This window comes from Paramormyrops kingsleyae, chromosome 16, assembly GCF_048594095.1.
Source record: "Paramormyrops kingsleyae isolate MSU_618 chromosome 16, PKINGS_0.4, whole genome shotgun sequence".
Classification (NCBI taxonomy): Eukaryota; Metazoa; Chordata; class Actinopteri; order Osteoglossiformes; family Mormyridae; genus Paramormyrops; species Paramormyrops kingsleyae.
Genome location: NC_132812.1, coordinates 12584153 through 12611584, shown reverse-complemented (window position 1 = coordinate 12611584; position 27432 = coordinate 12584153). Strand labels below are relative to the sequence as shown.

General features: G+C 43.3%; 1 protein-coding gene and 1 long non-coding RNA gene across 2 annotated transcripts; one reads left to right on the top strand and one right to left on the bottom strand.

The window, feature by feature from the left end:
* Window positions 1-1289: 1289 nt before the first annotated feature.
* On the bottom strand, window positions 1290-14007 carry igfbp5b (insulin-like growth factor binding protein 5b). Its single transcript, XM_023801691.2, has 4 exons — window positions 13213-14007; window positions 5419-5633; window positions 5196-5315; window positions 1290-5012 (listed from the first exon to the last, which is right to left on the bottom strand). The coding sequence occupies exons 1-4, from the start codon at window positions 13544-13546 to the stop codon at window positions 4875-4877; spliced, it is 807 nt and encodes a 268-aa protein (XP_023657459.1). The 5' UTR covers window positions 13547-14007; the 3' UTR covers window positions 1290-4874.
* LOC111838576 (uncharacterized) lies at window positions 5630-8182 on the top strand. The gene is made up of 2 exons (XR_002836904.2): window positions 5630-7735; window positions 8029-8182. It is a non-coding gene; the product is annotated as an uncharacterized lncRNA (long non-coding RNA).
* Window positions 14008-27432: the final 13425 nt, after the last annotated feature.

Sequence of the window (27432 nt, the reverse complement as noted above, 5' to 3'; positions counted from 1 at the left end):
ACGTTTGCTAACTCGCAAATCAAATCTACGCACACGTGTTTCTCCCCAGGTCTCAATTTGCGCCTCTCTGTGTTCAGTCTCTCACAGCGAATGAGCACCTTTGAGGTTCCTTTCACACATCTGGATTCTATAACACTGCAAGATGCACTCCCCCCATTTTTTGGTCTTCTCTGTACTCTCCCTGGCTGTAGGCTAAACAGGAGTTATCCCTAGCAGGCCTCTCTCTCGAGGAGGTGCACAATGCCGCTTGGTAGGTACTACCTACTGTCTTTGACGTGCTGTTCACGCTCACTCTTGATTCCTTGGATTTATTACACAGCTCCCCCTGATTCTAGCCATTCTTTCTGCTTAGCCACTGGTGATATTGCCTAGTTTTCACTGCTGTTGTTCGGAACACTGCATGGCCTATGAACAAGAGATGTCCAGCTCTGTGTTCTGGCATCGTAAGTATGTTAACTATGTTGATACGTATTTCTGACTATGAGGAACTCCATCGCAGATGCGTAATTTGATTTCCATAGTCGTTTCAGTGTTAGGTTGGTTTGTGTCTTGCATCATCCTAAAATTCTTCCTTGTTCCTAGGGAACCTCCTCTCAAGTTCTGACGACTTGCCTCTGTGCACGTGTCACAGTTAAGTTATACCTTTTAATGTGCAGTCCTTGTTGACTGTCACTGTATTAAGTTACCGACTAACCCACCATTGTATCTATCTACCGACCTGCAAAAAGTATCAATGCAGAAATAATGTACACAGAGAATGCAAAAAGGCAAGAACAAATGTGTTCATCTGTGTTTACCAGCTTTACATGAGTGCTGTATGGCATAGAGTCAAGTAGATGTCTGGAAACTGTTCTGTGGGATGCAGCAATTACTCCGCAATGTTGATATCTAAGGTCATTACATACACTGCATTGCATGCATTTACAATATAGATCAAGTCCGAAGTGAATAACCCATGAGCATATGGTACTTAAGCCTAATTGCTTCTTTAAATACAAAACCTCGTCTTCAGGCAGCAGATAATGCTGTGGTTGAGAAACCAGTCTTAAGACACTAGACCAAGATGTTCCTTGTTCAGAAACCAAAATGGAAACCTTCTTATGCCTGCCTAAATAGGTATTTAACCTGGATTACTTTCTGAAATATCCATTTTCACAAAAAAAGTGTTTGTTGTAAGACACAGTTTTTCCCTTTATTGTAAGGCTGGTCATCCCAGGATTTGTAGACGTGTCTGTATGTTTCTCGGACAAGAACGAGCACCCATGCACATGAAAACACACTGCCACTCCTTTTAAATGAATACATAACTTTATTTAAATAAATGCTTTGTCATACCAAAAAAGACAAAGGTTAAAAGAGTACATAAATTACAAGTTGAATGAATAAATATTACACAGTGATATTCACTTTCTTTATAATTTGAGATTTTTAAAATTTTTTCTTCTTTTTAAAAATTTAGAGAGTTCCAAATGCTGAACATTTTCACGGTCCTCCTGTCACAAATGGGTCTCATTTCACGGGCCGGTTCATGTCACATTTACATAACAAATCATTTGAGTTTCCATTTTTCCCAAAATAGTTATGCATTCAGAAACAAAACTGTAGTTACTACCATAATATGAGTTGTGATTATTGCATTAGTCTAACCAGGTAGGAGACTCAGAATCTGATGAAACACAGGGAAAGTTTACGAAAGCTTAAATTGCAGCTTAAAAATCAGCATTTGTCCACACCAGCGATTACACCGAATCAAATGTAGAATTTTAATTAGCTTTGGAGTTGGGGGCATTTCTGATCTCAGGTGAGTTCGATCTGCAAATATTGTAAAAATCTGCACCATTCCAGGCTCCAGACTATAAACGTTGGTTCATTTTTGAGTTCAGAGCTCATCGCATATAACAGGTTTGATATAACTTCAAACCCGGTCCAGACTGTGCATTGGCAACTTGAATTGTATTGGAATCTGATGGTGCATAATCAAGGGCGTGCGAGACACAATGCTGATTTGTACCTCCCTGGCCCTCAGGTTCTGAAGACCCCTTTGTCTGTGAAGCTAACTGTATCTATGTCCTGCTGTAGTGACTTCTGTCTTCCCGCTGTGAAGGCCCAGTAATGAAAGCATTGCCCACTGCGCTCCCGCCGTCTCCTATACTGACGCCGAGGCGTGCTCTTTTCGAAGGCCGTGCGTGCATTACAAAGTCCCGACGGAGGTTAGTAAAGTGTGAACTAGCACTCTCCCTATCTGACGTCTGTTCTGGGTGCCAGGCGTAGGCTGCACTGCCCCTGTCAAAGCTACTAAAGCGAGTCCTCGCACAGAGCGGAAGGCCGCTTCTCCTCCTTTAGTGTGAGATCCAGTTGCATGCTGTCAGTCAGCTCTAACGAATGAAAGCCGGTCAGTCTCCTGTTTTTAGTACAGTTCCATCGTTAAGTGAAGCTGCCTTCGAAATGACGAGGCACGGTTCCGACCAGGACTGTGTCAGCGATTCGGATGAAACACGGCACTCTTGCATGACTTCCCATTATTTTTTTTACAAAAACCCCAGAGGTGGATTTGGAATTCATCCCCCCGCTTACTTCAAGCAAACTCAGAAAGGTAGAAAGATATAAACGTCAGTGATCTCTGTTTTCTAAAATCATAGCTTATCGCTGAAGAATCCATTTGCCATTCAGGGCTGAGTGAACAAAACACCTCATGGCTCGCCGTCCTTTAACGAAACACACAAATTAGATGCCATTGCGACACTTTGCAGACAAGAGTTCCGAAATGCGCTACAACGACATTTGTCTGCCTTTAAATAAATTATGACCGCTTAGTCGATCATAACGTTAAACCCTAAAATTACTGAAACAGGATCTCTAATCACACGCAGTCCGCCAGAGAAACATGTCCTGTTCTTTTCTGAATACGCGGTAGCATGGAAAGCAAAACAGCCAGGCCGCTCTACATTTCTACTGATGTACAGCTTCATACAGGGGTGCAACCCTTGAATCGTTCTCTCACATCATCAGTTTTATGCATCAGTTACATCCAGCCATCCAAACACTGGAACATCTCTCCATACATCTCCCTTTCTTTGCCTTGGAGTACATTGGTGACAACATAATAACTACCACGTCGGCTGAAACCGGAATTTGCCTCCTCACTTACGTACAATATTAGCAAGTCCTTTTGGTGTCTATGTATATGTAAATCGCTACACAAATGTATTTGCGTATAGTAAAACATTTACATTCGCAACTGCAGCCTCATATTAAAGGGGCTTGCAGTGGCTGTTGCACATTTGTTATACAGGTGATGCTTTAGAAATCGTCCTGGATTCCTAGTATTAAAAGTGAGTCAGGTGCTGCTTTGAAGATTTACTGTGTAGAGTATCAAGACAATGATGAGTGTTGGCTGTGATGGACAAGCTGAGAAGGGCAGGGGGGGGGTTGACCAAGGTCCTGAATTCAAATCAGATTCCCTCAATCGTGACATGGTGGATGGGACCATGCAAATTATTTATATTTTGCATAGTTTTCAAACTAAAATATAAGTTCCTTTCTCAAGCACCGGTACTCTCATGTTTTTTTTTCCCACTTCTTTTTATAAAAAGACAAAACATTCATGAATCCATTTTTTTAAAGTAATTTATCAAGGTTGCACCCTCTCAGCATCCAGGTCTTAAGAAACACGGCTCAAATGGGTGGATATTACTTCACTGAAGGAAAAGAAGACAGTCAAAAAATAAAGAATAAAGATCAGACCACACCCAGAACATAGGAAACAGAGAGAGCGATGCTGATGGCGAACGCAGTCTGAAAATTCTCAGGTCGCCATAGCGACCCTCACTCAAACCCATAGTGACGTTTGTTTGACGTGGTCGCTTTTGTTTGATGTAGATTCCAGGATGTTCCTCTGCGTTTAAGAAACGGCTACCCCGCACTGTCCGTGGAAAATCCCAGAGTCTGCCGATTACCCTGCCTCACCAGCAACAGCGACCTTCTCTGCTGAAGCCCGACTGTGTCACACAGCAATGGCAGCGTCAGTATACATAGGCACAGTTGGCGTATTAGGCTAGCTACAGAGTCATAGAGTCACTTAAAACTGTTTGTCCACAACAAGTCGCTGTTTATGCTCAGCCTACGGGCCTTACTTCCAGAAATGCCTCGTTTATGGGCGAAAAAAGAGAGAGCCCCCTCTCTGTAGCCAGGGCGGCTGGCTGGCTGGAGGGGCTGCTGACAGGAATAAAAATAAAAAGACATTCTTCTGGGGAGTCAACCACGCACACATTTACATGTGCACAAGCACGCACATACACTGACCCTAGCAAAAGATACACATTTCCAAGCAAATGAGGTTCCCTACGATTAAGTGCTCTGACAGGACCAACACCTGGATAGTGAGAATTGTATCAGCAGATCCATATCTCATGTGTTTTTTTTGTTCTTTTTTTTGCGGAACAAACAAGCATGAAGCCAAATCATTCTGCCAACGTAAGAGTTCCTGCTATCTCTTCTGATACCACACTAGTTAGAGATGTGAAAGACCAAGACAGCCCCGTTAATCGTAGATGTGTCTTATTCTGTATTCTTGATGCATTAGCTTAACTTTAATGATGTACAGTTTGGTGCTCAATCCCCAGCCTCTATAAAAAATATATAAATATATGTATATATATATATTTTTTTACAAATCAAATGCACCTCTTTTCAGAGCAGCCATATTACAGGCCTAGCTGGAATCCGGCTATTTAGAGATGAGCGCACAGTCAGAAAGGTTCGACGTTTTTCAGCTTTACTCGTTTTTTGTTTGTTTTGCATTTCAAATCTCAAAGTGACTGGTGGGTGGATGGGTGAGAAGGAAGGAGGCGGGCCCTGGGTCAGGCGGAGGCTCCTCACTCGTTGATGTTGCTGCCACTCTCCAGGTCTTTGCACTGGATGTCACCACCGCTGTAGTCCGTGCCAGGGAGCTGAACTCCATACTTGTCCACGCACCAGCAGATGCCACGCTTGCGACCGCGGGAGGGTTTGCACTGTGGGAAAAGAAATATGATGAAGGGGGGGGGGGAGGGTTTAAGAAAACAACTGGTAACCAAGTAAGGGTCTACATATATGCAATTTCTTAGACTGATTGCATCTGCAAATTAATGACGTTAAACGTCCACAAGTGCCTAAATTCAGTTATGACTTATTTGTGTTAAGGTTTAGGTCCAGACCTGCTTGCGTTTGAAGAATCCCTTCCTGTCACAGTTAGGGAGGTACAAGGACAGAGCCATGACGCGAGAGGTGTCCTTCATTCTCTGAATGATTCCGTCCAATTTTCTTCTGCATGGACCCTGTAAAATTCAGATGTAGAAGGTGCCAGTTATAACCATGATCTGGGGAACCTGCCGTCTCACTTGTATGAGTGATTCTTGAAACGGCAAGCGGCGTGCTTACAAACTCTGGCTCATGCTTGTCGATGGGGAGTGGGGCGTAGTCGGTGTGACCCATGGACCTCAGCTTCTCCTGCTGCCGCTTCTTATCCTTGCGCATGGCCTGTGCCTTCTTGCTCGTGATGGGGTCTTTGGCGTACAGTGGCACTTTGGGCATGACAGGCTTGTCCACTGTCATCTCAGTTGTCACTGTGTCTTCATGCTCCCGGGACTCCCGGTCTGTACGACAAAACGTCATACATGGACTATTTAATCAGAAATCATCAGAAGGTCATTGGTTCAAATCCCATGGCCTGCAAAGTGATTTCTCCTTTGAGCCATTGGGTAAGACCCTTAACTCCAACTGCTCCAGGGACTAGTTGACCCTGCTTTCTCAAATGTACATTGCTTTGGATTAAAGTGTCTACTAAATAAAGGCAAATAAATAAATAAATATGACAACCAATAGATTTCACTGCATCGAAAAACAAACAACTGTCTTGCCAGAGTATCTGTCATTGAACAAAATATGAAAATGACAAATGGCAATTTTATAAAATCAATAAATGGCTGAAATTTGATCAATATTTATAATAAGAAACCGGACCCACAAAGAAGTACTTCTCAGTATTTCTTGCCGAGGCCCGCCTTTTTAAATCATTCTGAAATAGAGCCTCTTCAGCCACCAGGGGGCGCCTTTGCATTTGTTAAGTGCATCTCTGCTGCTGATCAACCCCTCCTCAGTCTACACACACTCGCTCTTAGACCTACGGCGTTCTGTATTGCGACTCAAAGGCGAACAAGGTCACCAATATTTTATTGCCCCAGAACAATAGGTTGGCCTTCCACTCGAACTGAAGCACACGGTTGTATTAACGTAGATTTCACAGCTGTGGCGATGTCGGATGTTTTGTGATGCTTCTCTGACTGTGTGACGGGCGGATTAATTTCGTACAGGATTTCAAGCGGGATTCATTATGCATTCAGCATATACATCACTGGAATAGCTCTGGAATATCAGAATATCTGGACTGGCCAACAGCTCTCCTGCTTTGCTTTAAAAAAACTGGTCTGACAAGCATTTTCAGTAGAAAATGGAAACTGGCTTTTCAAAGAATCTTTTACAGCTTTAAACCATACTAAGGCTCTTTGAAGCTTTGACAAACAAGGTACCATGGCAACCGCGAACCCAGGCGGACGGTGGACAAATCCAAGGCTGGATGGTAATTGTATCCGTGGTTCAGGAGGAACCGCGGATACAGTTAAAATGATTAGCCACTGAGGGTGAGGGGCTACAAAGTTTCCTTACTTTCATTTTTACATTACTTTTTATAATCCCTTTTTAAAATCTTCCTCGTCATACAACCTTACACTAAACGGAGCACGTCTGTGCGAACACCTCACGTTATTTTCATGCTAAGATTATGTGAAAAATGCTAATTGCTAGGTTAATGTATTTACTCTCCTACTAACATGTCAGTGCTCCCTGATCCTGAAGCTATCTGAGGAAACTCCTACCTGATCTCCACCTGTCTCTCCGTAAGGTCACTGCGAGTGGCAAAGGAAGAGCAGTCCCTACTGCTACTCCTCCTCTTCCTCCTCCAAGTCAACGAGCGAAGGCTTTGACGTGATCCCACAGTCCCCCAGCGAAGACTACACCCCCCAACCTGAGGTTGCCTGAGGCCACAGTAACAAGCAGTGCAGAACCCACTCTTTTATTGTATAGCATGCACTGAAATAACTGGGGACTTTGCCAGTGCAAGACCAGCGCCAGTGGATGACTGTGGTTATATTTATCCAGTAAGGAAATCCGACAGTATATCGGTGTGCGGGCGGAGTCTGGCTGGAACGCCCGCTGCCATCGCGCCAAGTATTGTTGCTTAGACGGATGCGAGATATCAGCGGACAGCTGAGGGGTCGATAAAAATAATCGTAACAAACCCGCTCCCATAGAGCACGGCGAAGGAAGGTCCTGATACCCCGCTTTTGAATGAGAAACAAACAGCTTTTACTCTGGGGTTTTACCGGGGTATTTCTATTTTGGGGGGCATGACAAACCAGAAGCATCTAACTGGACACCAAGGAGACCTCAGGGATCATTGGCCACGGCGGTTTCACTGCAATCGAACAGGATTCCCAGGATTTTGGAATGCTGGCTTCAGTGCTGGGGGGGGGGAAGGGGGGGGTAACTGCACAGGCCTCCATCCACTTCAGCTAAACATAAGTGAGCTTAATAATGGGCCCTAGTCTTCTGGTGGATGCATCTGGCATGTCACAGGGATACAAGAACATTGAATTCACTGGGCTGGAGTCTGCAACAAACAATAAAACCACAGTGAAAGGTTGGTAACAATGCCCCCCCCCCCTCCTTTCCTGCAACCTCCATCTTCTTGTTTTTTTGGGCTGATTGCTCAGTGTAAGCACAGGGCTCATTTTTTCCATGCTCGGCCTGCCCTGCTTGTAAAGAAAGCTTAGCAAGGCTGTGTTTAACATCTGAAACACTGCCAAGATTTTGGGTGATTGCCAGGATAGTGGTATCACATGCAGTGGCTCTATTCAAATGAACTTTGGAGTTGAAGCTGAAATGGTATTTCTGTCTATCTCTCTCCCTCTCTCTCTCGCCCCCTCTGTGCAGAAGTTTCCATAAAGACAAGAGGTCCCATCCAGGCAAAGGAGGTGTACCTGATACAATTCTATTTAAATATTAACCTGTGCACTGGGCAATTATACTTGATGAATATCTTAAGATCTTGACTGTCCGAAGACTAATAAAGAAAGCTGATCCCTTCCTTTCTAATCCTTGCCCTGATCTTCATTAATATAATGGCAGCTGATATTGCGCAATGGTGGCGCCACATGAATGCGGCTCCTGCAACCGGCTTAAATGCGCCGTGTGTGAAGAAATGGCATGTGAGACGTAATACTAGCCTAGGCACAGCGGAGCCGGAGGAATGGCTAGAATTTGAGATTTGCGATGACAGATGTGATGTTACTTTATTGATCCCTGGAGGCAAATTAGGAAATTAGTTTTATGTTAGAGATACATTTTATTTGGCTTATCGTTGCTACACATACAACACAAGAGAAATAAACGGGATGTTTGGCAACCAGTTCCCCCTAGTCATATACCGTGAAGAGACCCACAGCCCAGCTCGCAATATGGCGCGGCAGCCAAAAAGAGGCGAAGCGGTAATCCTACAGCAAACAACCTAAAGATTTCTCCTCAGTAGGCTTATGTACATGGCATTATTAGCTGACACACCAGGCCCCAACTTCGTACAGCTAATCTCTGGCAACAAATCCCCATTGATCACTGCATTTACATACTGCAGAACGTGCCTGATGTAGGATTTCTCTGAAGCTTCTCTGGAATAAGCCAGCCCATGTATCACCTTAACTGGACATGTTTGCAAAGTATCTCCTGGCAACATCCCACCACGTATCTTGGTAAACAATCGTTTCATCTCCGAGAGCCAGTCATTTGCGTGATAAGTATTCGGAGACCCCACCAGACACTTAGATTCCAGCACCGCAGCGAATGCGAGCTTTCCTCACTGCATCCCGCGCGATATTCTGTGCGATGTTGCTCTTCAATCAGTCTGCAGATCCTGAAGATCGGTACTGATGTTTCCTTCCTTCCAGCCCCCCCCCCCCCATTCCCAATCCATGTGGTCTGTTCACAATGAGAGTTGAAAGGCCAGTGCCTCTGAGGAACTAATCATTTTACTTAAGGCCTGAGAAAACCCATTAAGAATCGCTATCAAACTAGTTTCCTACTCGCACTTGGTCCAAAAACTTACTGCTGCCAAGATAAAAATAGCAAAAACGTGGCTTTCAGAGGATCATTGTAGAGTTCAGGTTTGATGCTTCAGGATTTGTTGCTCCTCCCTGTAAAGCACAGGTAGAAGCTCTTGCAAAGAGTCCTCCCAGTACATGTTTCCGAAGCGCAAAGAAGAAAGCCACATATGGGAGGTCATGGGGCCTTCCCATGTCAGGATTTGGGCTTTCCCACAGAGCCGAACAAACTCAGCCATTCCCAGAATCTCCGCCAACGGCCAGACACCCGCCAAACGGGATGAGAGGTCCGACTTCCCGTCCCACGAGTTTCTATGCCGGCTGATGTCAAAACCGTGTGGCTCAGAGAACACGTCCATAGATTTGGGGGTCTGACGCTAAAATGCCATTTCTTTTCTATAGAGGAGGACAGGAGAGATGCAGAAGAATGTCCCCGAGCTTAGAAAAAAGTCTGGATGGCAAGCCAGCCATCTCAGTAACGATCCCTGTGACAAACCTTGCACACTCCTCAGCAGGAACAGAACCCGTACTGGTACACCCAGCTAACATATGCTGTCTTGCACATGCCTGCAGCACTGTCAAAATGATGTTACGGGAAAAACGTCGCAGGGGGAACATCCTTCAAGCACGGCAAAGAGATTCTCTGTTCACATACTTGCCAGTGGTGAGCGACACAGCGACGGCGAAGCAGATCTGCCCCTATCGTCACTTTTTATACAGTATGCCACTATTGATTGTTTTGCTGGACTAAACACCAACCACGTATCTGAAAGCAGCATGCTCCACTATAGCTACATGCTCAATCTGTATAATTCTGTCAGGAGAATCCTGTTAGAGAGAAAAAACAACAAGAATGTTTACTTTTGAAATGACTGCACAACACGGTCGGGGAATAAGAATTTTGTATATACAGCATAATGGAATATCTGAGAAGAGTGGAAAATGTGGCATTTTAATGCACAATCAAAGGATGGAACATGCACCACTGCGTCTGAATAAGTGGTAGACACATTTCATCATACGTCAAATGATTAACATATGGATTCAAATGTAAGCACTGCTGACTTTTTGGCAGAAAGATTTGAACACTGGGGTAAAGGTGCCAATCCCCCCCCCCCCCCCACACACACACACACACACCCTGAAACACTGTGCAGGCGAAGTGACAAGTGAGACTCCGCCCCTTTTTATTGCGGTGACTTACTGCAGCCTTGTGGTCTGACATAAATTCTGAGTATGAGCAACTGGAATGAGACCAGAAGACAAACACGCCATGGAGAATTTAAAGGCAGCCCCGTTTAACATCTCGCACTTCTCCAGAAAGGTCCTTCAAAGTGTGGCTAGTTCCTTATGCAAAAATCGAAATATAACAGCACATATCTAACAGCACATTCTTTCGCCATCTTGGGTGTGTGTGTGTGTGTGTATTTATGTGTGTGTGTGCGGGGGGGGAAGGGGGCTGCAATGAAGTAATATCTTCTGGTGGCAGTTCCCAGGACTGCGATGTTCCCAGCTCCCCGTGACAGGGCTGGCAGTGCCTCTGGTGTGGCTTGTGAAGCCGACAGCTAGACAGATGACAAAATCGGGTCACCTCGGCTGAAAAGAGCCGTAAGCAGTGCATGACAGCACTGCTCACAAATTACAGAGCACTAAAACACCTACAGACACAGGAAGTTGCAGTTCAACAAACTCGTTTAATCTGGCGTTCCACTGCTATTATTATTATTTTATTTTTAAGATGTGTGCTAGACAGACTCTTTTACCACATATTACATACAAAAAGAATTTCAGATATCAGTGTACGTTTGTATTCAACAGGGTGCTCAGTGTCCATTAGAGGAGATTGAAACTGCAGCAGGTAAAATGGAAAAAAAAACGCCTCTATGCCTAGCTGCCAAGAAGAATAAGAAACGGGCAGGAAATGCTGTCCTTTAAATCCATCTCCAGTGTTATCCTCTCTCCTGGCCACATGGTCGGGGACATTCGACCTCTCGTGTGTCTGGTAAAAAGTGGGTTGAAACAGAACCCCCCACAGGAAACGAGAAGCACCTTTCTAAATCTATCCGTGGCCTGAAAGACGGCGCTCCGGTGAAGCGCTCCAGAAACATTCTGCTGAATCACTGCAGCGCCGCCGCGTTAAGCGGCCGAGGGGGTGGCATGCTGCTCGGCCGAAGGCGGCTTTCAGACAAAGGGAAAGGCTCCACGGCGTAAACTGCGCGCAGGGCCTGGGATAATATGCAAAGAAAACATGATTATAGTCACAGTATTTATCGCTGCGCAGCTGTGATGTCTCGTTTCAAAACGGCAGTGCTTCTAAAACACGTCAACTGCGATCGCCCTGCTGTTTTATGTGTTGATGTTGCCTCGGGGTGGCGGGGGGGGGGGGGGGGGGGGGGGGGGTGGAGTGCTCCTGACTCAGACAGAAGTAACCCTTTCAAAACTACCGAAATTCAGCCTTGAGAGAACGATGCCAGGAACACAGAAATACATATATACAAAATACTGTTCAACACATGAATACATCCTGAGAGTTTTCTAGGTGTGCAAGATCTAAGATAGGTACACAAGTAATACTGTTTTGACGGTCTGAGACAGAAACACATAACATTTATGTAATAAACCCCTTTCAGGATCACCCACATTTTGTGGTTAGTATAAATCCTGCAGCCTCCATGAGATCAGTCAGTATTCTTGTCGCTAAATCAGATTTTTATCTACTCCTAATTATTTAGCGCTTCAATTTGGCTCCCTGCCGCCTACCGCTATCCTCCTACATGCACACACTGACACACACCCCATCATCACCCTCTTCCTTACAGATATAATCTCTGAACAGTTATCTGACTTGCAACACCACCAGAAGATATAAATCCAAATTCAGGCCAGCCAAGATTCACCGCCCCGGGGAAACAGCGTCTTCATTCACTTTAATAATATCTTCATACCTGCCCTTTCACATGCTCACTACAATAATAAAGTACCGATCGATACTATTCTCAGAAATTCTCAGGTTGGTGACTATGGTAGTAAACATAACATCACGATATCTTTGGTCGTAAAACTGTAACGTACATTAAACGCTACAAGCAAATTTCAATCAAATAAATAGTAATTATTTTGAATCGCCCCGATTCTCCATTTGCCTCAATCAGTTTTAACGACACGGAATGCAGCCTTGTCAGATATCTAGACAGACATACGAGATACAGACTGATCTAATGGCATGGGGCCAAATTAAAAACGGGTTTCAAGTTAATCTCGCTATATTTACTAATTCCCTGGATTTAGATACCCGTATATGCTACCCGTACACACACTGAACCGCTGAACCGAAACTACGAACGGTATGCTGCGCTCTTACATAAGGCTATACATTGCATAAGAATATACAGACAAGTTCTGTTCACACAACTAATTTATAACCTTAATAACATTTTTATTACATGCGAATGCCCCACCTCTCGCACGTGCTTCTAACTATTGCAAGTTATGGTTGCAAAGCAACAGCAACATTTCTACCGATATGTCTACAATGTGCTAAATATACGTGGACATCTCTCTATATATATACACGCACATTTTTCTAGAGGACATTCAGCTGTAGTTATTACTGTATACCCATGTAACCTACGTAAACTTTGGTGTGACGGAATAAAACGCAGCGTACAGAAGGAGAGGAAACTTCAAAGGGGTTGTAGTAGGGGGAAGCACAACTGTAGAAATAACTATAATACTCGCTACTGTATTGTGAGTGAAAACAAGCGCTGTTTGCAGATACACATGAAACGTCAACCGTTTTTGCACCGTTTTAGGTAGGACTGCGCTGGTGAACCTATTCCGCACACTTAAAGAACGGAGGGATTTTAAAAAGCAAGAAATCAGAATCCAGCGTGTTTTCCGATGGAGTGTATATTATGAAAACAAGCGCATTTGCATTACAAATGTTATCAATGAAAATGGTTACAATAGTGTGCGATCGGCTGAGGATGGCGCAGATTATGTGCGCTATATCAGATCTGCTTACCTACGGCTGGATGCGCCGGTTTGTGTCCTTTCTCATTCGTGCACACTCCTCTCCCGTGGAGAAGGGCGTGAAGCGGCTTCTCTTCCCCGCTCCGCGGCAGGCAGCGCAGCCCGTGTGTGCAAGTTCCGGTGTAAACGCCGCACGCCTGACCCTCCGATAAAGCGCAGGTCAGGCAGCAGCCGCAGCCCGGCTCCTTCACCAGCTGGCAGCCGACCGGCACCGGAGGGCACATGGACAGTGCTTTCTGATCACAGGGCTCGCAGGGGACATAGGAGCCCAGGCACCGGGACAGTCCCAAGAAAAATGTCACCAGCAGGAAAAAAACGAATAGCATATTCTTCTCAGAAAAAAGACCAAACCAAAAGAGTGTGGTAACACAAATCAATGGATGTGCTTGGCACCTCCGGTCATCAGATTTCAAAAAAACAGATCTAGGCAGACCCTCACGAAACGAGGGAGGATCCACGCGCACCTGTGTATTTTCTCTTCTGATGCAGTTTGCTTATAATGCAGCTTAGATGTCTATGAGGGTTCAAAATGATCTGAACGTGGAGAAGATTTCTCCCTTTTTACAACAGAAAAAAAAAATCCAGTTTTTTGTTAATATTGGGGAATACCCTAAACAGGTCCTTTATACTGAAATGATGTCCTGTGTGCAAGCAAAGGAAAATCTTTACTAAAAAAAATCCTAAATTTGGATTTTTTTTCTCTCCCTTCTGAAACAGATTCCAATACTTTCCCCTCTGGAGAACTTTTCAAAAGCAGACTGATCAACTTCAGAGTAGGCTTGCCTTTTTAAAAACAGCCAAACCCAAACCCCTGACTATGAATAAGCCAAACAGCGATGAAGGAGGCGCACTTGTCTTCTCGGTAAGGTGCTGGTTCCAGGGCGGGTCCTGGCACGTTTCCATCTTTTTTTCCTACAAGGGGATCAGTCTTTCACGCTCGATTACAGCCATGCCAAGAGGGAAGAGCTAAAGAAGAAATTAACGCAACCTTAATAAAAACAGTCGGTTATAAAGCATTAATGTACGTTTTAGGAGGCGTCATCGAAGCCGCTGATTAAAATGCATACATGCTCCAGGATTAACATTTGGACTGATAGCTGGGCAAGCAGTAGGCTAATACTTGATCTTTTACAGTAGGAAACTGCTGGTTGTGTCTACATCTTGTCACGGAGGTTATAAGTAATATTACCGTCACATTTTAATGAAACGACCCGTTGGTTCCATGACAATGCTGTTGCATGTTTGAAGGAAGAATTTGCATAAGAATGTATTGGTTTGCTCAGTGAATGAGGGAGAACGTTTATTGATATTGCCTATACAGAGAGACCAATATACCAGCAAACTGCATTGCGACAGAATCTCACTGCACATCAGTAAAAACAATGTTTATCGGTTGATGCTATTCAGCAACCATAAGCAATTCAGATAATTAAAACGGTAATAGCAGTTATACGGATTATATTATATTACACAGAAATCCGAAGTGATGTTATCCCGATAACGTGTTATGCAAAGTAAGTCATGCATTTGTAATTAAAACATACTGAAAAAACAATAAATAGGCTACACACGAATTTCTGAATTCAGTCATCCGCATTTTGATTGGTTGTCGGTGCCTTAGTTTGCACAGTAGCTAAATGAACAAATGGAGTAACTAAGTAATATTGTATTCTTATTAGTAATATGTTGTGCATGTTTCCATGTTACAGGAATACGTAGGCTAGAGGACATGTTTTAATCATTGTTCCTTTCACTTTTGAGGTATATCAAAGATATCTAAATGAAAACATCTGCAAGTACTGACACGCGGAGTCTTTTCTATACATGTCCTCTGGGGCAGACTTTTCCTCCTTCGCTGTATGTTACAGTATCAGAGGAGCTGGAACGTAACCTGGCATACGAAGGTATGGGTGGGCACTTCCTCTTCGCAATAGCTGCTGGACCATGGCTATGGCCGCTCTCTACCTTTTTAGACCTCAGTTTACATGCTTTTCATACTAAGATCCCTGCTTCTAGATAACGGGCTGCTTCTGCCTGTTCCGCTCTAAAAATAGTTCACTTTTAAAGCTTGCACCTGTTCCATTTATTGAAGGCATTTTCTGATACAAAGGAAGCCAGCTGACTTTTCAAAGCCAGTTTTAAGGAAAAGAATGAGTTCAATGACATGTAATGAATTATATGTGTAGAAATGGGTAAACTGAATAATGTGTTAAGCAACGATTCTGGTCTTATTTTTGTTTTTTGTTTACAATGTTTACATTTTGCAAGCTTTTGCTGCTGTATGAAGAGCAGTTATTTGCTATAAATACGTCCAGCTCAGTAACTTTCAAACTAAACTTTCAAAGTGGACACTGTCCCGGAATTACATACTCAAGTTAAAAACACCAGCAGAGTGTATTTATCATTACAGGAGTACATTTCCAGATTTTTAAAATAATTACATTTTGAATGTCCACTGATTCAGGTTGTTGTCTTTATCACAGACATTATTTTTTTTTATCACATACGTATTTTTCAGGAATGTTTGATATTTTTGCGTGTTCTCGATGTCCGCAATTAAGTAACATTTGCAGTGTTGTAGCAACGACGCGAGGTTAGCCACTAGACGGCGCTGTAACCAACGGCAAGAGCATGGAGAGATAAGTACGCAAAATCTGTGGTCTTTCACTATCTCGCTGCTCTTATACAGAACCAGGAGTAATGCTTTAATATCCGATTCTGTTTTAAAATTAGGATTTCAAATTAGGAACACTGTTTAAAAGCCAAATACCACGTTTTTCCTTGGGCTCAGGTTAGCATTACTGTATATTAATGTAGGCCTATCTGATTTTGAAGAGCTGCACTCAGTTGAAATTACATTTTCAGCAAAGAACACTTATCTGTAATTAACACGTGCATCGATCACTGTTTGCTTTTGGTAATAGTCTTATAGTGCATCTCTGATAGCCATTACCCGCGCTGTGTTAGAACGAGGAACTTATTTACAATTGTATAAGAGTTCGTTGGTTTTTAGTGCTGTTTACCTTGGACGACACAGGCTTGCTAAAAAAAACCCACATAGAAGTTTCGAGAAATGTAATCTGTCTGCTAATGAGGAGATAAACAGTCAGCACCAGGCGTGCCGTCACACAGTTAAAATACTGCTGCCTAGTGCTTTGTTGTACTTGCATGTCAGCCAATCGCAGGTAAGGCAGAGGAGCACATTTCTCGCTCTGTCAAAGAAAAACTTGCTTTTCTCATAATAGCCCAAATTTCTTGGGTATAGACCGCGTTTTTTTTTTTGTTTTAAAGAAAAATTATTTCAGTGAAGCTTGTTTCGGGATCTCGTCCAGGCAGCTGACGATTCTGCTGCGGCTTGCGCTTCGCGTGTCCGCGTGCGCGCGCTCAGCGTGGCTCCCCTCTTTTCTTAAGGGGTGGTGGTGGGGGGGTTACTGTCTCAGCCCTGGAGCGATCTTCTGCGATGATGAGGACGATGATCATTATTCTAAATCTGTCTTCCTATCGTATATCCTTACGAGCCTATCCCAGGCAGCCTAGGGCACAAGGAAAGGTTGCGCCGCGGACGGTACGCCCGTCCATGATGGGCACTTACACAAACATAGTCACACATTACAGGCGTTTCAGACGTCATTTACCCTATGTGAATGTCTTTGAACCTCAGGTGGAATCCAGAGTACCCACAGGTAGCTAAGGCAACAAGGATAGAACATCCACACTGCAAAGTCACCCTGCCAGGTAGAGATTCAAACCCACAACCTTAGGAGCTGAATCAGCAATTTCATGCCAGCTGCCCCCTCACTGACAGGCGGAGTGTCGTACAGGGGTAGATTGCAGGTGATCTTGTCACTGAAGACAGGAGCCCCTTCGTGTCAAACAGTATTCCAGCAGCTCGGTTTAATGTGAATGAGCCAGTGATTATAAACATTACTGAGAAATTCAGTCATGATAGTGTCTAATCTTGATATCTGTAATTTGATGGCCCTCACCTCAGTATTGAGAATTACGTAGATAATTGTAGATCTCCTCTAGGAGTGGGTGTGTTTGGCATCCTTCAATCCACCTATAAATAGTCATTTGCCTTATGTTATTAAGTGTCCCATTCCCATATCAAACACTCTCCGATGCCATTGATCTATTCTCAGTTGCACCTCTAGTTACAGTGTTAGCTTAACTCTTCATAGCAATAATGAAAGAATGAAAGAACCAGCCCTCTGTTGTAATTGTGAATGTAGATATCGCAGTCTCCTTTAACAATACAAATAAAGATGGGATACTTATGTGTTTTTCAGTCTCAGGCATTGACCCAGATATCAACAATATGTGGAGCACTCTGAACGCTGAGCGATGTGGCCTTGTGCTAAATTATGCCTTCCTCGATCTGCCCCCTATTCCTCTTTTAATGCTCTTCATATCAATAATTGATACATTAATGGATGACTCCTGTTCTTTCCTCCATAAAAAAACACCCTTCATCTCTCATAGGTTCTCTGCTTAACTTGCTAGTAATCTTAGATAGAGGCGATGCATTCGTTCGCATTTGCGCCCATGAGAAATACAGATTTCTGTTTCTCATAGTTCGATTTCACGCATGTGGCACTTGTTAGCGAAATGTAGGTTTTTGTTCACCGTAATTTAACATCTGCATCTAATTGTAGTGACATTAAAATTTAGTTTTGGCATTCATTCATGATATTATGATGTGAATAAAGTGTCTGTGTCTTTATAAAGGTAAATGGAAATAATTTGTGCGAGGGGTGTGTCATCAAGAAACAACTTAAGATTATTTCTTTATTAAAACACCCCCTTGCTGAAGCAGAACGAAGTGAGCTGTAGGATTAAGCTCTTAAAGTTTCTCCTTCTCATTTAGAGAAACTCATGTTTCAGGCAAGGTCAGGCATGAAATGAAAGCACATCAGCACTGATAAAGTGGAGGCTTCTCGAGAGCATGCAGAGTGTGAGATGTAAATTAATTTTCTTAGGATTTATACCCAAGCCTGTTACGGCGGCATGGATTCTTGTAATCTGAGTGAAACCATCTGATGTTCCTGCGCTAATTCATCGGAGCGAGGCGGAAAAAAAAAGAAACGGGCTTTTCTGAAAGTGAGCCTTTTCCGCAGCGAGCATTGTGATTTTGGTCTGCGGCCAGATCCTCCCAAACCTCAACTTTAAAATGGCCTGGAGTTTGGCTGTGGTTTAATCTGCTGAAAGAGATGCAGGGAGAGATACAATTTTATTTATTCATGCTTTCTGCCCGCTGCTCTGTGCTGCACCACAATATATAACAGTATTTATATATAAATCTTCTTGGAAATACAAGTACAAAGTTTAATTTCTCATTTAATGTTGTGAATTATGCTCCTTAAGAAACTATATGTGCATTCTTTGTACAGTATCTGCATGCATCAGTTTAGTTACAAAGCTTTAACTGCTATTGGTCAAGTCATTTGACTAGTTTAGTATAAACCTGCTACATGGAAATTAATTGAAAGATACAGATAACATGAGTTTCAGTCCCTACTGTTAATCTTTTCCCTGAGTGCTACTGTCATCTGGGGAGGAAGGGGCGGAATGTAATTTGAATTTAATTTGGTTACACATTTCAATTAGCAGTAATTAAAAACGTGTTTGGTCCCAGATTAAGAATCTCTGCAGAGATAACATGGAAATGAACACAAAGATGTGCATAACACAGGTTTTAGTTCCCAGTGTCATCCTGAACAGTACTATCATCTGGGGGAAAAAAAGACTCCATTTGGATTTAATTAGGTTACACATTCTAAATCGCAGTGCTAAAAACCTGTTTGGTTCTGGATTAAGAATTGCCGCACAGATATGATTTGTGAGCCTGGCAGCAGTCATTAATTAGCACGTCTTTAATCAACAGGCTTTTAAAAATCTAAAACAGATTCTAAACATGGTCGAAGCCCCCCCCCCCCCCCCCCACACACACACACACACACACACACACACTCTCTCTCTCTCACTCCATGATGAAGTGACTATAGGCAGCTCCAGGAATCCCACTTTTTTCGCAACTCATCCAAGGCCGGCCTCTTGGGATTAGACAGCTGGCTTGCTGAAAGAAAGCAGGCGTTCGAGACACAATGAGGCAGCACGGCCTGCGGGATTCATAGATATTTTACCAGCTCCTTTCTCTCGCTCTCTGCCTCGTTCTCGCTCATTCAGACGCAGCGATGCAATCTGCACGGCCTGCTTTAACTCTAAAACGAGTCCCTCTGCCTTACTTTGGAGCCCTAATAATGAGCCGCGGCTCGGCGACGTGGGTGAGGCCTTGGCTGCCTGCTGTACCCGATTTCCAGCAGCGTTAGCTCTTCTACCGACCGCAAAATACGAATATAGAAAACTCCTCCTAGCATCACCCCAGTTCACTTACGTTATTGCTTGTTTGTTCGTTCCTTCATTCATTCATTCATTCATTCATACATTTATTCATCTCACCCACCATTACATCCTACGGCGCTTCTGATTGTCGGTGCACTCCGTAACAGTCGTGTAAAATTTTCATGTGTGCATACTGAATTGTCTGGAAATGGTCATTGTCATGCTAGATCACACCCACCAAGACTGATTCCTTGTATGTTAAGGTCCTTGGCCAATCAGAATCTTTGTGATTTGGAACAGTCATGGTCACTTATAACAAAGTAGCCAAGGAGGCACATATATGCCTAGAATCTAAGATTGTAGAATAATAACCCGATTGACTAAGCTACCACCTCTACAGGAGGAAAACAAAACTCATTTGAAGCCCCTGTCCCACCCAGGCTTATGGTTGTGTTACCGATTGGCTTGTCTAAATATTTTCTTTCTGAACAGTGTGCTTTGTGTTACAGAGCTTTTTAAATGAAATCGGTAAATTTGCCATTACATTTTCCCTTTTGGAAATGTGTTCCGACCGCAAAGAGGATTTTCCACAACGAAAAGAAAATGTTTATTTTTCTCATAGCAAATCCAGCTGTAACATTATTGTTATGTATGTGGTATGTACAGTATTATACTCCCGCAGAAACAATAGGTTCCCTTTGTACTGTGTGCTGGACCAAATCACTTCATTGTGCATTTCTGTTTTTAATTTTTCTCTGACAATTAGTAACAGGATTCTGCTATTGGTGACGGGCTGCTAGTTTTTGATTAGCAGGTGGGTCAGTTTTGTAATTTGTTCAGCATAGGCCATGGACTGCTGTGTAATTAAGCATTAAATGATGGCCCCAAACTGAGAACCAACACCCTTCATTCACTTTATCCATCTTGTGGGACAGTTTTGGTCCAACTCCAGTTTAATCCTGGTTTTAAACTGAAAAGTGGTGGCTTTCATTTTGCAAATGGGGCTTTGATCGTAGAGCCGTGCGTAGATTTGTCCCCCAAACAAAGTAGTTTTTTCCTCAGCCATTCTGAGTACTGAGTAGTGTGTGCTGTCGTTACAGAACCGTCTGGGCATAAAAAGCTGTGTTGTTGTTGGAGGTTGCGTAACATGGGCGATATTTTAACGTGCTAGTCACCTCCCAAAATGACAAGTAATTTATTGCTCTCTGTATCTTTTTTTAATCAAATGAGAGGAGTTTTCTTTAAAAACACACTCACACACACACAAATGCAAAGGCAGCCAATGAAAGTCTGGCCGTGGTTTAAGAGCCAGCAGTTCTCTTTTGTCAGAGCACGAAACACAGAGCTGGCAACAGGGCCAAAACTGATTCTGCTTCATATGTTAGGGCCTGAACTGCTGAACTAACTCACAATGACCACGGCGTTAACTCTAACATTCCTTTTTGTGTGTTTAGTGGAGGCATTTCATGAGCATAAGCCACTTTACAGCTGCCATTTCGTGAAATTTGGTGTAAAAGCATCTTATAGCGGGAGGGACTGATATGCAGCAGCGCTGGATAGAATTTACTGTCTTTGTTATGTTAGTGCAACAATGGTAGGACCAAATTTACAGGTTCACTGCCCTGAAAAGGTATACTTTAATCACCTGTGCCAAACCACAAGGAAAATTTGGGAATTAGATTACAGTTATGGAAATAGTCTACCTGTTGCCTTATTAAAATAGAATAGCATTTCTTGGTTTTAAATTACGAAAATAGACGAGACATGAAGTCGATTTTTTTCCAATTCTTTTTCTGACTGCCCGAAAAATACAAAAAAAGAGACTTATGTGGATACTTTTCCAAAAAGTACTGGATTAGTTTTCATGACCTGGCAGTTTAAAGAAAAAGAAAAAATAAATAAAAACACTACTGTGATTTGAGTTAGCAGTAAGATTTTGGGGTGCCCCAAACCAGTGGCCTATGGTGTATATTTTGCATTCTTGTGGAGAAAATTATGAAAAATAGCGCCGTGGACCTATAAACTTCAGTGGAAAATCTCCTGCTCTGAGCTGAATTGTAAATGCTTCACTGCAACTTCCAAAATGTACCCCAGACTTCTGCTCCAGACCTTGAACAGTTAAAGACTCGGTCCGTGACTCCATTCAGCGGTGGGCCACCCCACCTGGCTCCAAATGGGCAGATGGAGAGATGCAGAAGCCATCAACCTCGTCAACCTCGTCTGGCTGCCCTGAAAATGTCTTTTTTTGTTTGATTTTGCTTTCTGCCCAGTGGGGGTACTTGTAAGCTTTGGGAAACAAGCTGCTTTCAGCCTACATTTTAAGGGGCGTGACCTGCTCCCTGGTGTCCCCGAGTAGAGTTGGGGAGCGGGGGGGGGGATTTTTACCCTCATCCAATGTAGCTATGGCCACTGGTGTTGGACCACTTTCTTTTGTAGCGGCAAATTTTGGCACGTGTTCACATCTTTGGTGGTGAGTTTCCGTTGCCATGGCAACGGGGAGGCGGATTTTAAACGTTTCTGACATATCGGGTTTTCGGGTCCCCCGGAGTAGCATAAATGTTTTGTGCGAGGGCAGCATTGTTCCTTCCCCACCGGTTCTGCCCCTTAATGCGGAGTGCCAGGTCGCCCCGCTCGGATGCCCGACATCATCGCCAGCGTTGGCTGATTAGTGCCCCCACCCCCCCGCCGCCGGGCACAGGAGAGCCGATTTCAGTGTAATGGCTGGTCGCGTTGCTATTCACGGCTGCCAGGGGTGAAGTTTATCTTTTGCTGGGTGCCCACTTCCTGCACGTCACGGCCGGTGCCATTGTCACCCCTCTTGCTGATCTCCTGTGTGTCGCTTCACTGCTGCTGCCTCTTCGGCCGGAGGTAAGGCCAGCCTGCCGTGAGACACTCTCCTCCTTCCGTGGATGCAGTTCAGCTCCGCTACTTTTGAGATCAGAACCTGGCTCTCGTGCACTGGAAACAGGTTTGTGAAACCCAGGCATCACTGCATTCAGATTACCTCTGTCAGCTGTGCCACAGCTTGGGGGGGGCAGAGGGTAGGTATGTTTTTCTGTGTGCAGGGGAGGCTCATAATTAAAATCATGTCTTTTGTTATGTTGTTTGTTCCTGTGTTTCTATGAAATTTACTGCTGGCCAAGTCTACCCTCCGCCCCAGCACCACCATCTACCTTGGGAGACTGTACTGAGGGGGCCCAGAATTTTATCAGGAAGCCCGATTTCTAGCTACACGGTAATGCCTGGGACACATGCAAATATCAGAATGCAGTTGATGCAGGTCCCACTCCCCCAGGCATGAAGGCTCGACATCCATTCCGTGTCTAGATTTTATTAATGCCTCTGCCTTTATTTTTGTTGTCCTGGAAATCTTTGCCTGGGAAAGTGCATTAACATCAATATTTCAGCTGTGAAAAACCGTGATGCTGAAAAGGGAAATCGCAGCATCAGATTTTCTGACATGAAATAGCTGGCCTATTAGTTTCAGCTGATGTTTATTAAATAGGCTTCGGAGTACTAAATATTATTTATGTTATTTGCACAGGCTTTTAACTCAGTATTCGAACTAAGTCCCGGTCAAGTCGCAGCCTGGCTTTAACATAGAAGGCCATACTTTAGGAAAAGTGCTGGTTTAGATTTGTTGCCTTTGCAGTTAGGTCACATGGCAGATTCTCTCTAGTCTAATAAAAAAAACACACACATAATCTGTTATTCCAGTATTATATAATAATACTTAATAACTGAAGTAAGCCTGTGTGTACTCTATTGGGAGGACCCTGATGTTAAGAGTGCTATGGACTGATTTGCTGCACACAGAACTGCATAATGAATAAAAACACTCTGACTAGTTCCAGTTTCTCAGTACTGACATCTTTACGGCAGGACCAGCTCAATATGGTTTGATTGGCCTGGGCAGTATATACAGCATGTCTGTTCTGCTTGGTGGTGATTCGTGTCACAGATATGAAATTACCGACGCTTGCGATGAATCACAGTGGAGTTTCCCATTAACGGATATCCTTAATCTTACCATGGTCATACCGCGGTAATGGATCATGTCCCCTGAATGAGTGGGATTCATTTTCCAAGCATTACAACTTTTTTTTTTTTTTTTTTTAATAAAAGTAAAATTAATTTCTTAAATGGAAAGTGAGACGACACAGACATAACGTGCATTGAGTAATTCTCAGGATTTTATTACCTTTCTGCCTGAAGGTGCATTAAGCAATTTTATTGGGTGTTTTAGTGAATTGAATTTTTTAGCATCTTACCCCATTTTAGTGAAAGTGCTGGAAGTGACTCAGTGAAGTGTGGATAATTTAATTGAATGGTCATTAAAACAATATAAATGACCACTTAAGCAATTAAACAGTTAAGTTTAAATATAAAACAGAATCTAAAAGAAATCTATATATGCACATTGCCTGAACTAATACTATTTTTGTATTGTTTATTATTATTATTATTATTATTATTTAATTTTATTATAATACAGCAGATGTTGCGGTTGGTCATTCCCCAGGCAGACATACCATTTGTGATGTGTTATGTTGTTAATATACAGACACCCTTACACAGTTTGGTCCTCATGGAAACAGCCGAGTTTAGACACCCGGCCAAAAGAGTTCCTGCAGGCATTCCACACTTATAGAGCATCCGAGTGCCAGAGGAACAGTTATGGCACTGTTAATAACAATCTAGGACAATCAACGACATTACCGGGGGTCTTGGCTGTAATAAGTGGCATCGGTTATTCCCATTAAGGATCCACGTTTGCTGGAAAGGTTCAGGCTTTGTTTGCGGATTGTCCTACCATCACCAACTGAGTGCCTGGGGGCCCCGTGCGCTTGCAGGTGTCACCAGGCCGGGGGCATCAGCGCCATGGAGACCGATGGGGGGGAGGGGGGCCGTCAACACTCGTGCCTGGTTTCAACATGTGACCCCTGACCCCTGTGTCAAATCCCTTCATAGTTTTTTTCCCCCAAAGGTCATGCGGCTGGTCAGCTAATGCCTTTTTTGCCTCAGCTGAACTTTGACCCCGCTAGACACTTGTTCAGTCTCAGAAGGAACAAAGGGCCTCATTCAGGTGTTGATGACATCTGTTGGTGGAGAGGGGCCCGATTCGATAATAAGTGGCACCCGGCAACTGTTGGGAAGATGGCAAATAAATTCCCCTCTCGGTTTAATCTTTTGGGCTCTGTGGTTGCGTCAGAATTTCCGCATAAATTTATGCAGAATTGAGTGCAATCTTTTTTCCCCCCGGTGATGGTTTTCTCCTTTGTGTTAATCAGTTTGACAGTTTGGCTATAAAGGGCTTCCCTTAAAATGATTTCTGCTAATTAAACACGTTAAGCAAACCTCCACCGGAGTCCAGATTCCGCCCTGAAGTGGACGTCAAGAGGTGCTTTAAGCCAAGGATTCCAACGCATTTTCAACCTGCATGTCCTCATTAGTGAAGAGTCAATTTTAATAAAATGACAAAAATGCTATTTTTTGCAAAGCTAGTTGCATTTTAGCTAAAAGCACGTTGAAAAAAAAGTAAAATCTTATGATACACCACTTAAAAAAAATTGTAAGTTTGTTTATTGTTTGGTATTGTATGTTGATAAATTAATGTTTTTTTTTAATCCTTTTTAGATCAAAATAAGTAAAGTATTAAAGAACATGCTATGCCTACAACATACCGTCTTTTATATTTAAATCATAAAGATATCAAGAGGTAGTTTTTCTTTATTAAAAATATGTCCGAAATGCCAATTACTGTTTTATTTAAATTGCTTTTTATAACCACAGACCCATAAAATGTATTAACATGCAAGCAAAATGGTGAAAGCAACTGAAAGCGAGGACATGTCGCATTACAGGTGGAGAGAGTTGTTTTCACTGAGCCTTTGTCACATTATGAAGAATCCGTTTTTAGGTGTTCCTGGACAGTTTACTGTTCTTGTTCTTTTCTCCCTTTGTTTATTTCTTAAGCTAACTTGTAACTTGTAGTTACAAATCTTTGTACTCATGCAACCCTGTCAACAGCGTTATCTCTTGCGTGATTAATGAGTCTTATTACCAGCTGTGATTCATTCATTATGAACTCTGCGTGTTTATGGCTGAGCTGCGTTTGTAAGTCCCTCTCTCCCCTTTCCTGTCTTCCCCCTTATGAATTCAGCGCTCACAGCACACGGACACACTTCCTCTGGATGGCTTTTCTCGATTACCTTCGTCTCCAACCCCCCGTCCCCTCGCAGGCATTCACACGTGGCTCTTTTGTCGTCCACTCCTGCCGATTGAGAACTCGTGCAATTTCTCGGTTGGTGTTAAAAGGGGAAAGAAAAGTCTCGATAGATTTACGTCGTACGATGTGCGGTGGGGGAGCCCACACAGCGACTAAAAACCTAAGCAACAGGTTTCCAAAATTGCGGGGCTGCAGTGACCTTAAAGAGCTTTGGAAGAACAGGGAAGGAAGATCGATTCTCTCCGCCGATTCAGAAGCCAGTCACACAGTTGGGGAGACTGTATGCTTGTCAATTGCAACCCCTCGACAGATGACTTTGGTGTGCTCTTCTGCAGAGATTTATCACTCACATAAGAGGCAGCGCCCAAGAGAGAGTCACCCCTGCCAAGCACCGCTGTCACATGTTGGGAAACAGGCTTGGAAAGCAGACCAAAGTCACACTTTGAGTTTAACAGAAATGTCCTCCATGTTCTGAGCTTTTACTGCTGCTAATACAGACTCTGTGCTGATGCCTGTCCTCAGCATCCCAGTGGCTGATAGGTAACAGGAGTGGCATGTGGCTTAGCAGGTTAACAGATCGGCACCGTTTGATTCCCATAGTCAGCAGAGTGATTTCACTGTTGGGCCCTTCAGCAAGGCCCTTAACCCCCAATTGCTACAGGGACAGTCTGAACCCACACTCTCAATAGGACATTGCATTGGATAAAGGTTTCTGCTAAATAGATAAAACTAAAGTGTAATAGAGAAGATAGGTGGTCCTCTAAAGCGTGCTGATGCCCACTGAAAAATGGTCCCGAGTCACACTGTCTATAAAATGACTCAGCAACTATTAAACTTTAGCCCAAAGTTTTCATATAATTTTATCAGCACTTTTTATTGTTCTTGATTCATTCATTATTAGTGGCTTTGGACTCGTTTTAAGAGCAGTTGGTTAGGAGTTAGGAGAGGTTTGTACCGGCTAGGGGGTTAACAGTATTATCTCTCTGAAGCTCAGGAGAATGCTGGAGGAAATCTTGGAGATTTCAGAACCCTCTGCTAGCCAAATATCTCCATCATGCTGGAATCCCAATAAATTACCACTGACTAAGTCCCCTGTTAATTTACTTTGTTTTCTTTTGTCATATATACTGCTGCCTTGCATATACAAACATAGATTTTCATCGATTTAAAATAGATTTAAAAATTGATTTTAGGAGCATCTGCATAATATTTTGATTATTACAAACTTTATCCATCCATCTTATAGCCGCATGTGTAGTACAAGTTCACGGGTGGGGGTGGGGATTGGAGCCTATTCCACACAGGGCACAAGGCAGGGGACACCCTGGATCACAATCTAATATCAAGCTGATGAGAAATATTTCAAAAGTTTATGTAACGGTGCATTTTCCTCTTTTCATAAAAGGTGTATTCCAGAGCACTGGAGGTAAGTACTCGGTGTCTGATCCTGCTGTAGTACTTGCTGTGAAAACTTGAATAAGTGCCCAGCTGTATAAAAAAGCCAAATTCAAGAGGGGGCAAAATCTACAGCAAAACATCTAAATGTATTTAGAGTGTTATTGGGAAGTGTTTGTGCTTCAGAGAGTTAATAATGACACGCTCCATGTTTGTGTGACTGGATCTGGTAGGAAGAACAAAACA

Excerpts from the sequence above, each read along its gene's own strand:
- igfbp5b (XM_023801691.2), bottom strand. The coding sequence starts at position 13,546 with ATGCTATTCGTTTTTTTCCTGCTGGTGACATTTTTCTTGGGACTGTCC. Across the intron at positions 5,634-13,212 it reads ACCGGCGCATCCAGCCGTAG|ACCGGGAGTCCCGGGAGCAT; the intron begins GTAAGCAGATCT and ends TTTGTCGTACAG. Across the intron at positions 5,316-5,418 it reads ACAAGCATGAGCCAGAGTTT|GGTCCATGCAGAAGAAAATT; the intron begins GTAAGCACGCCG and ends TGAATTTTACAG.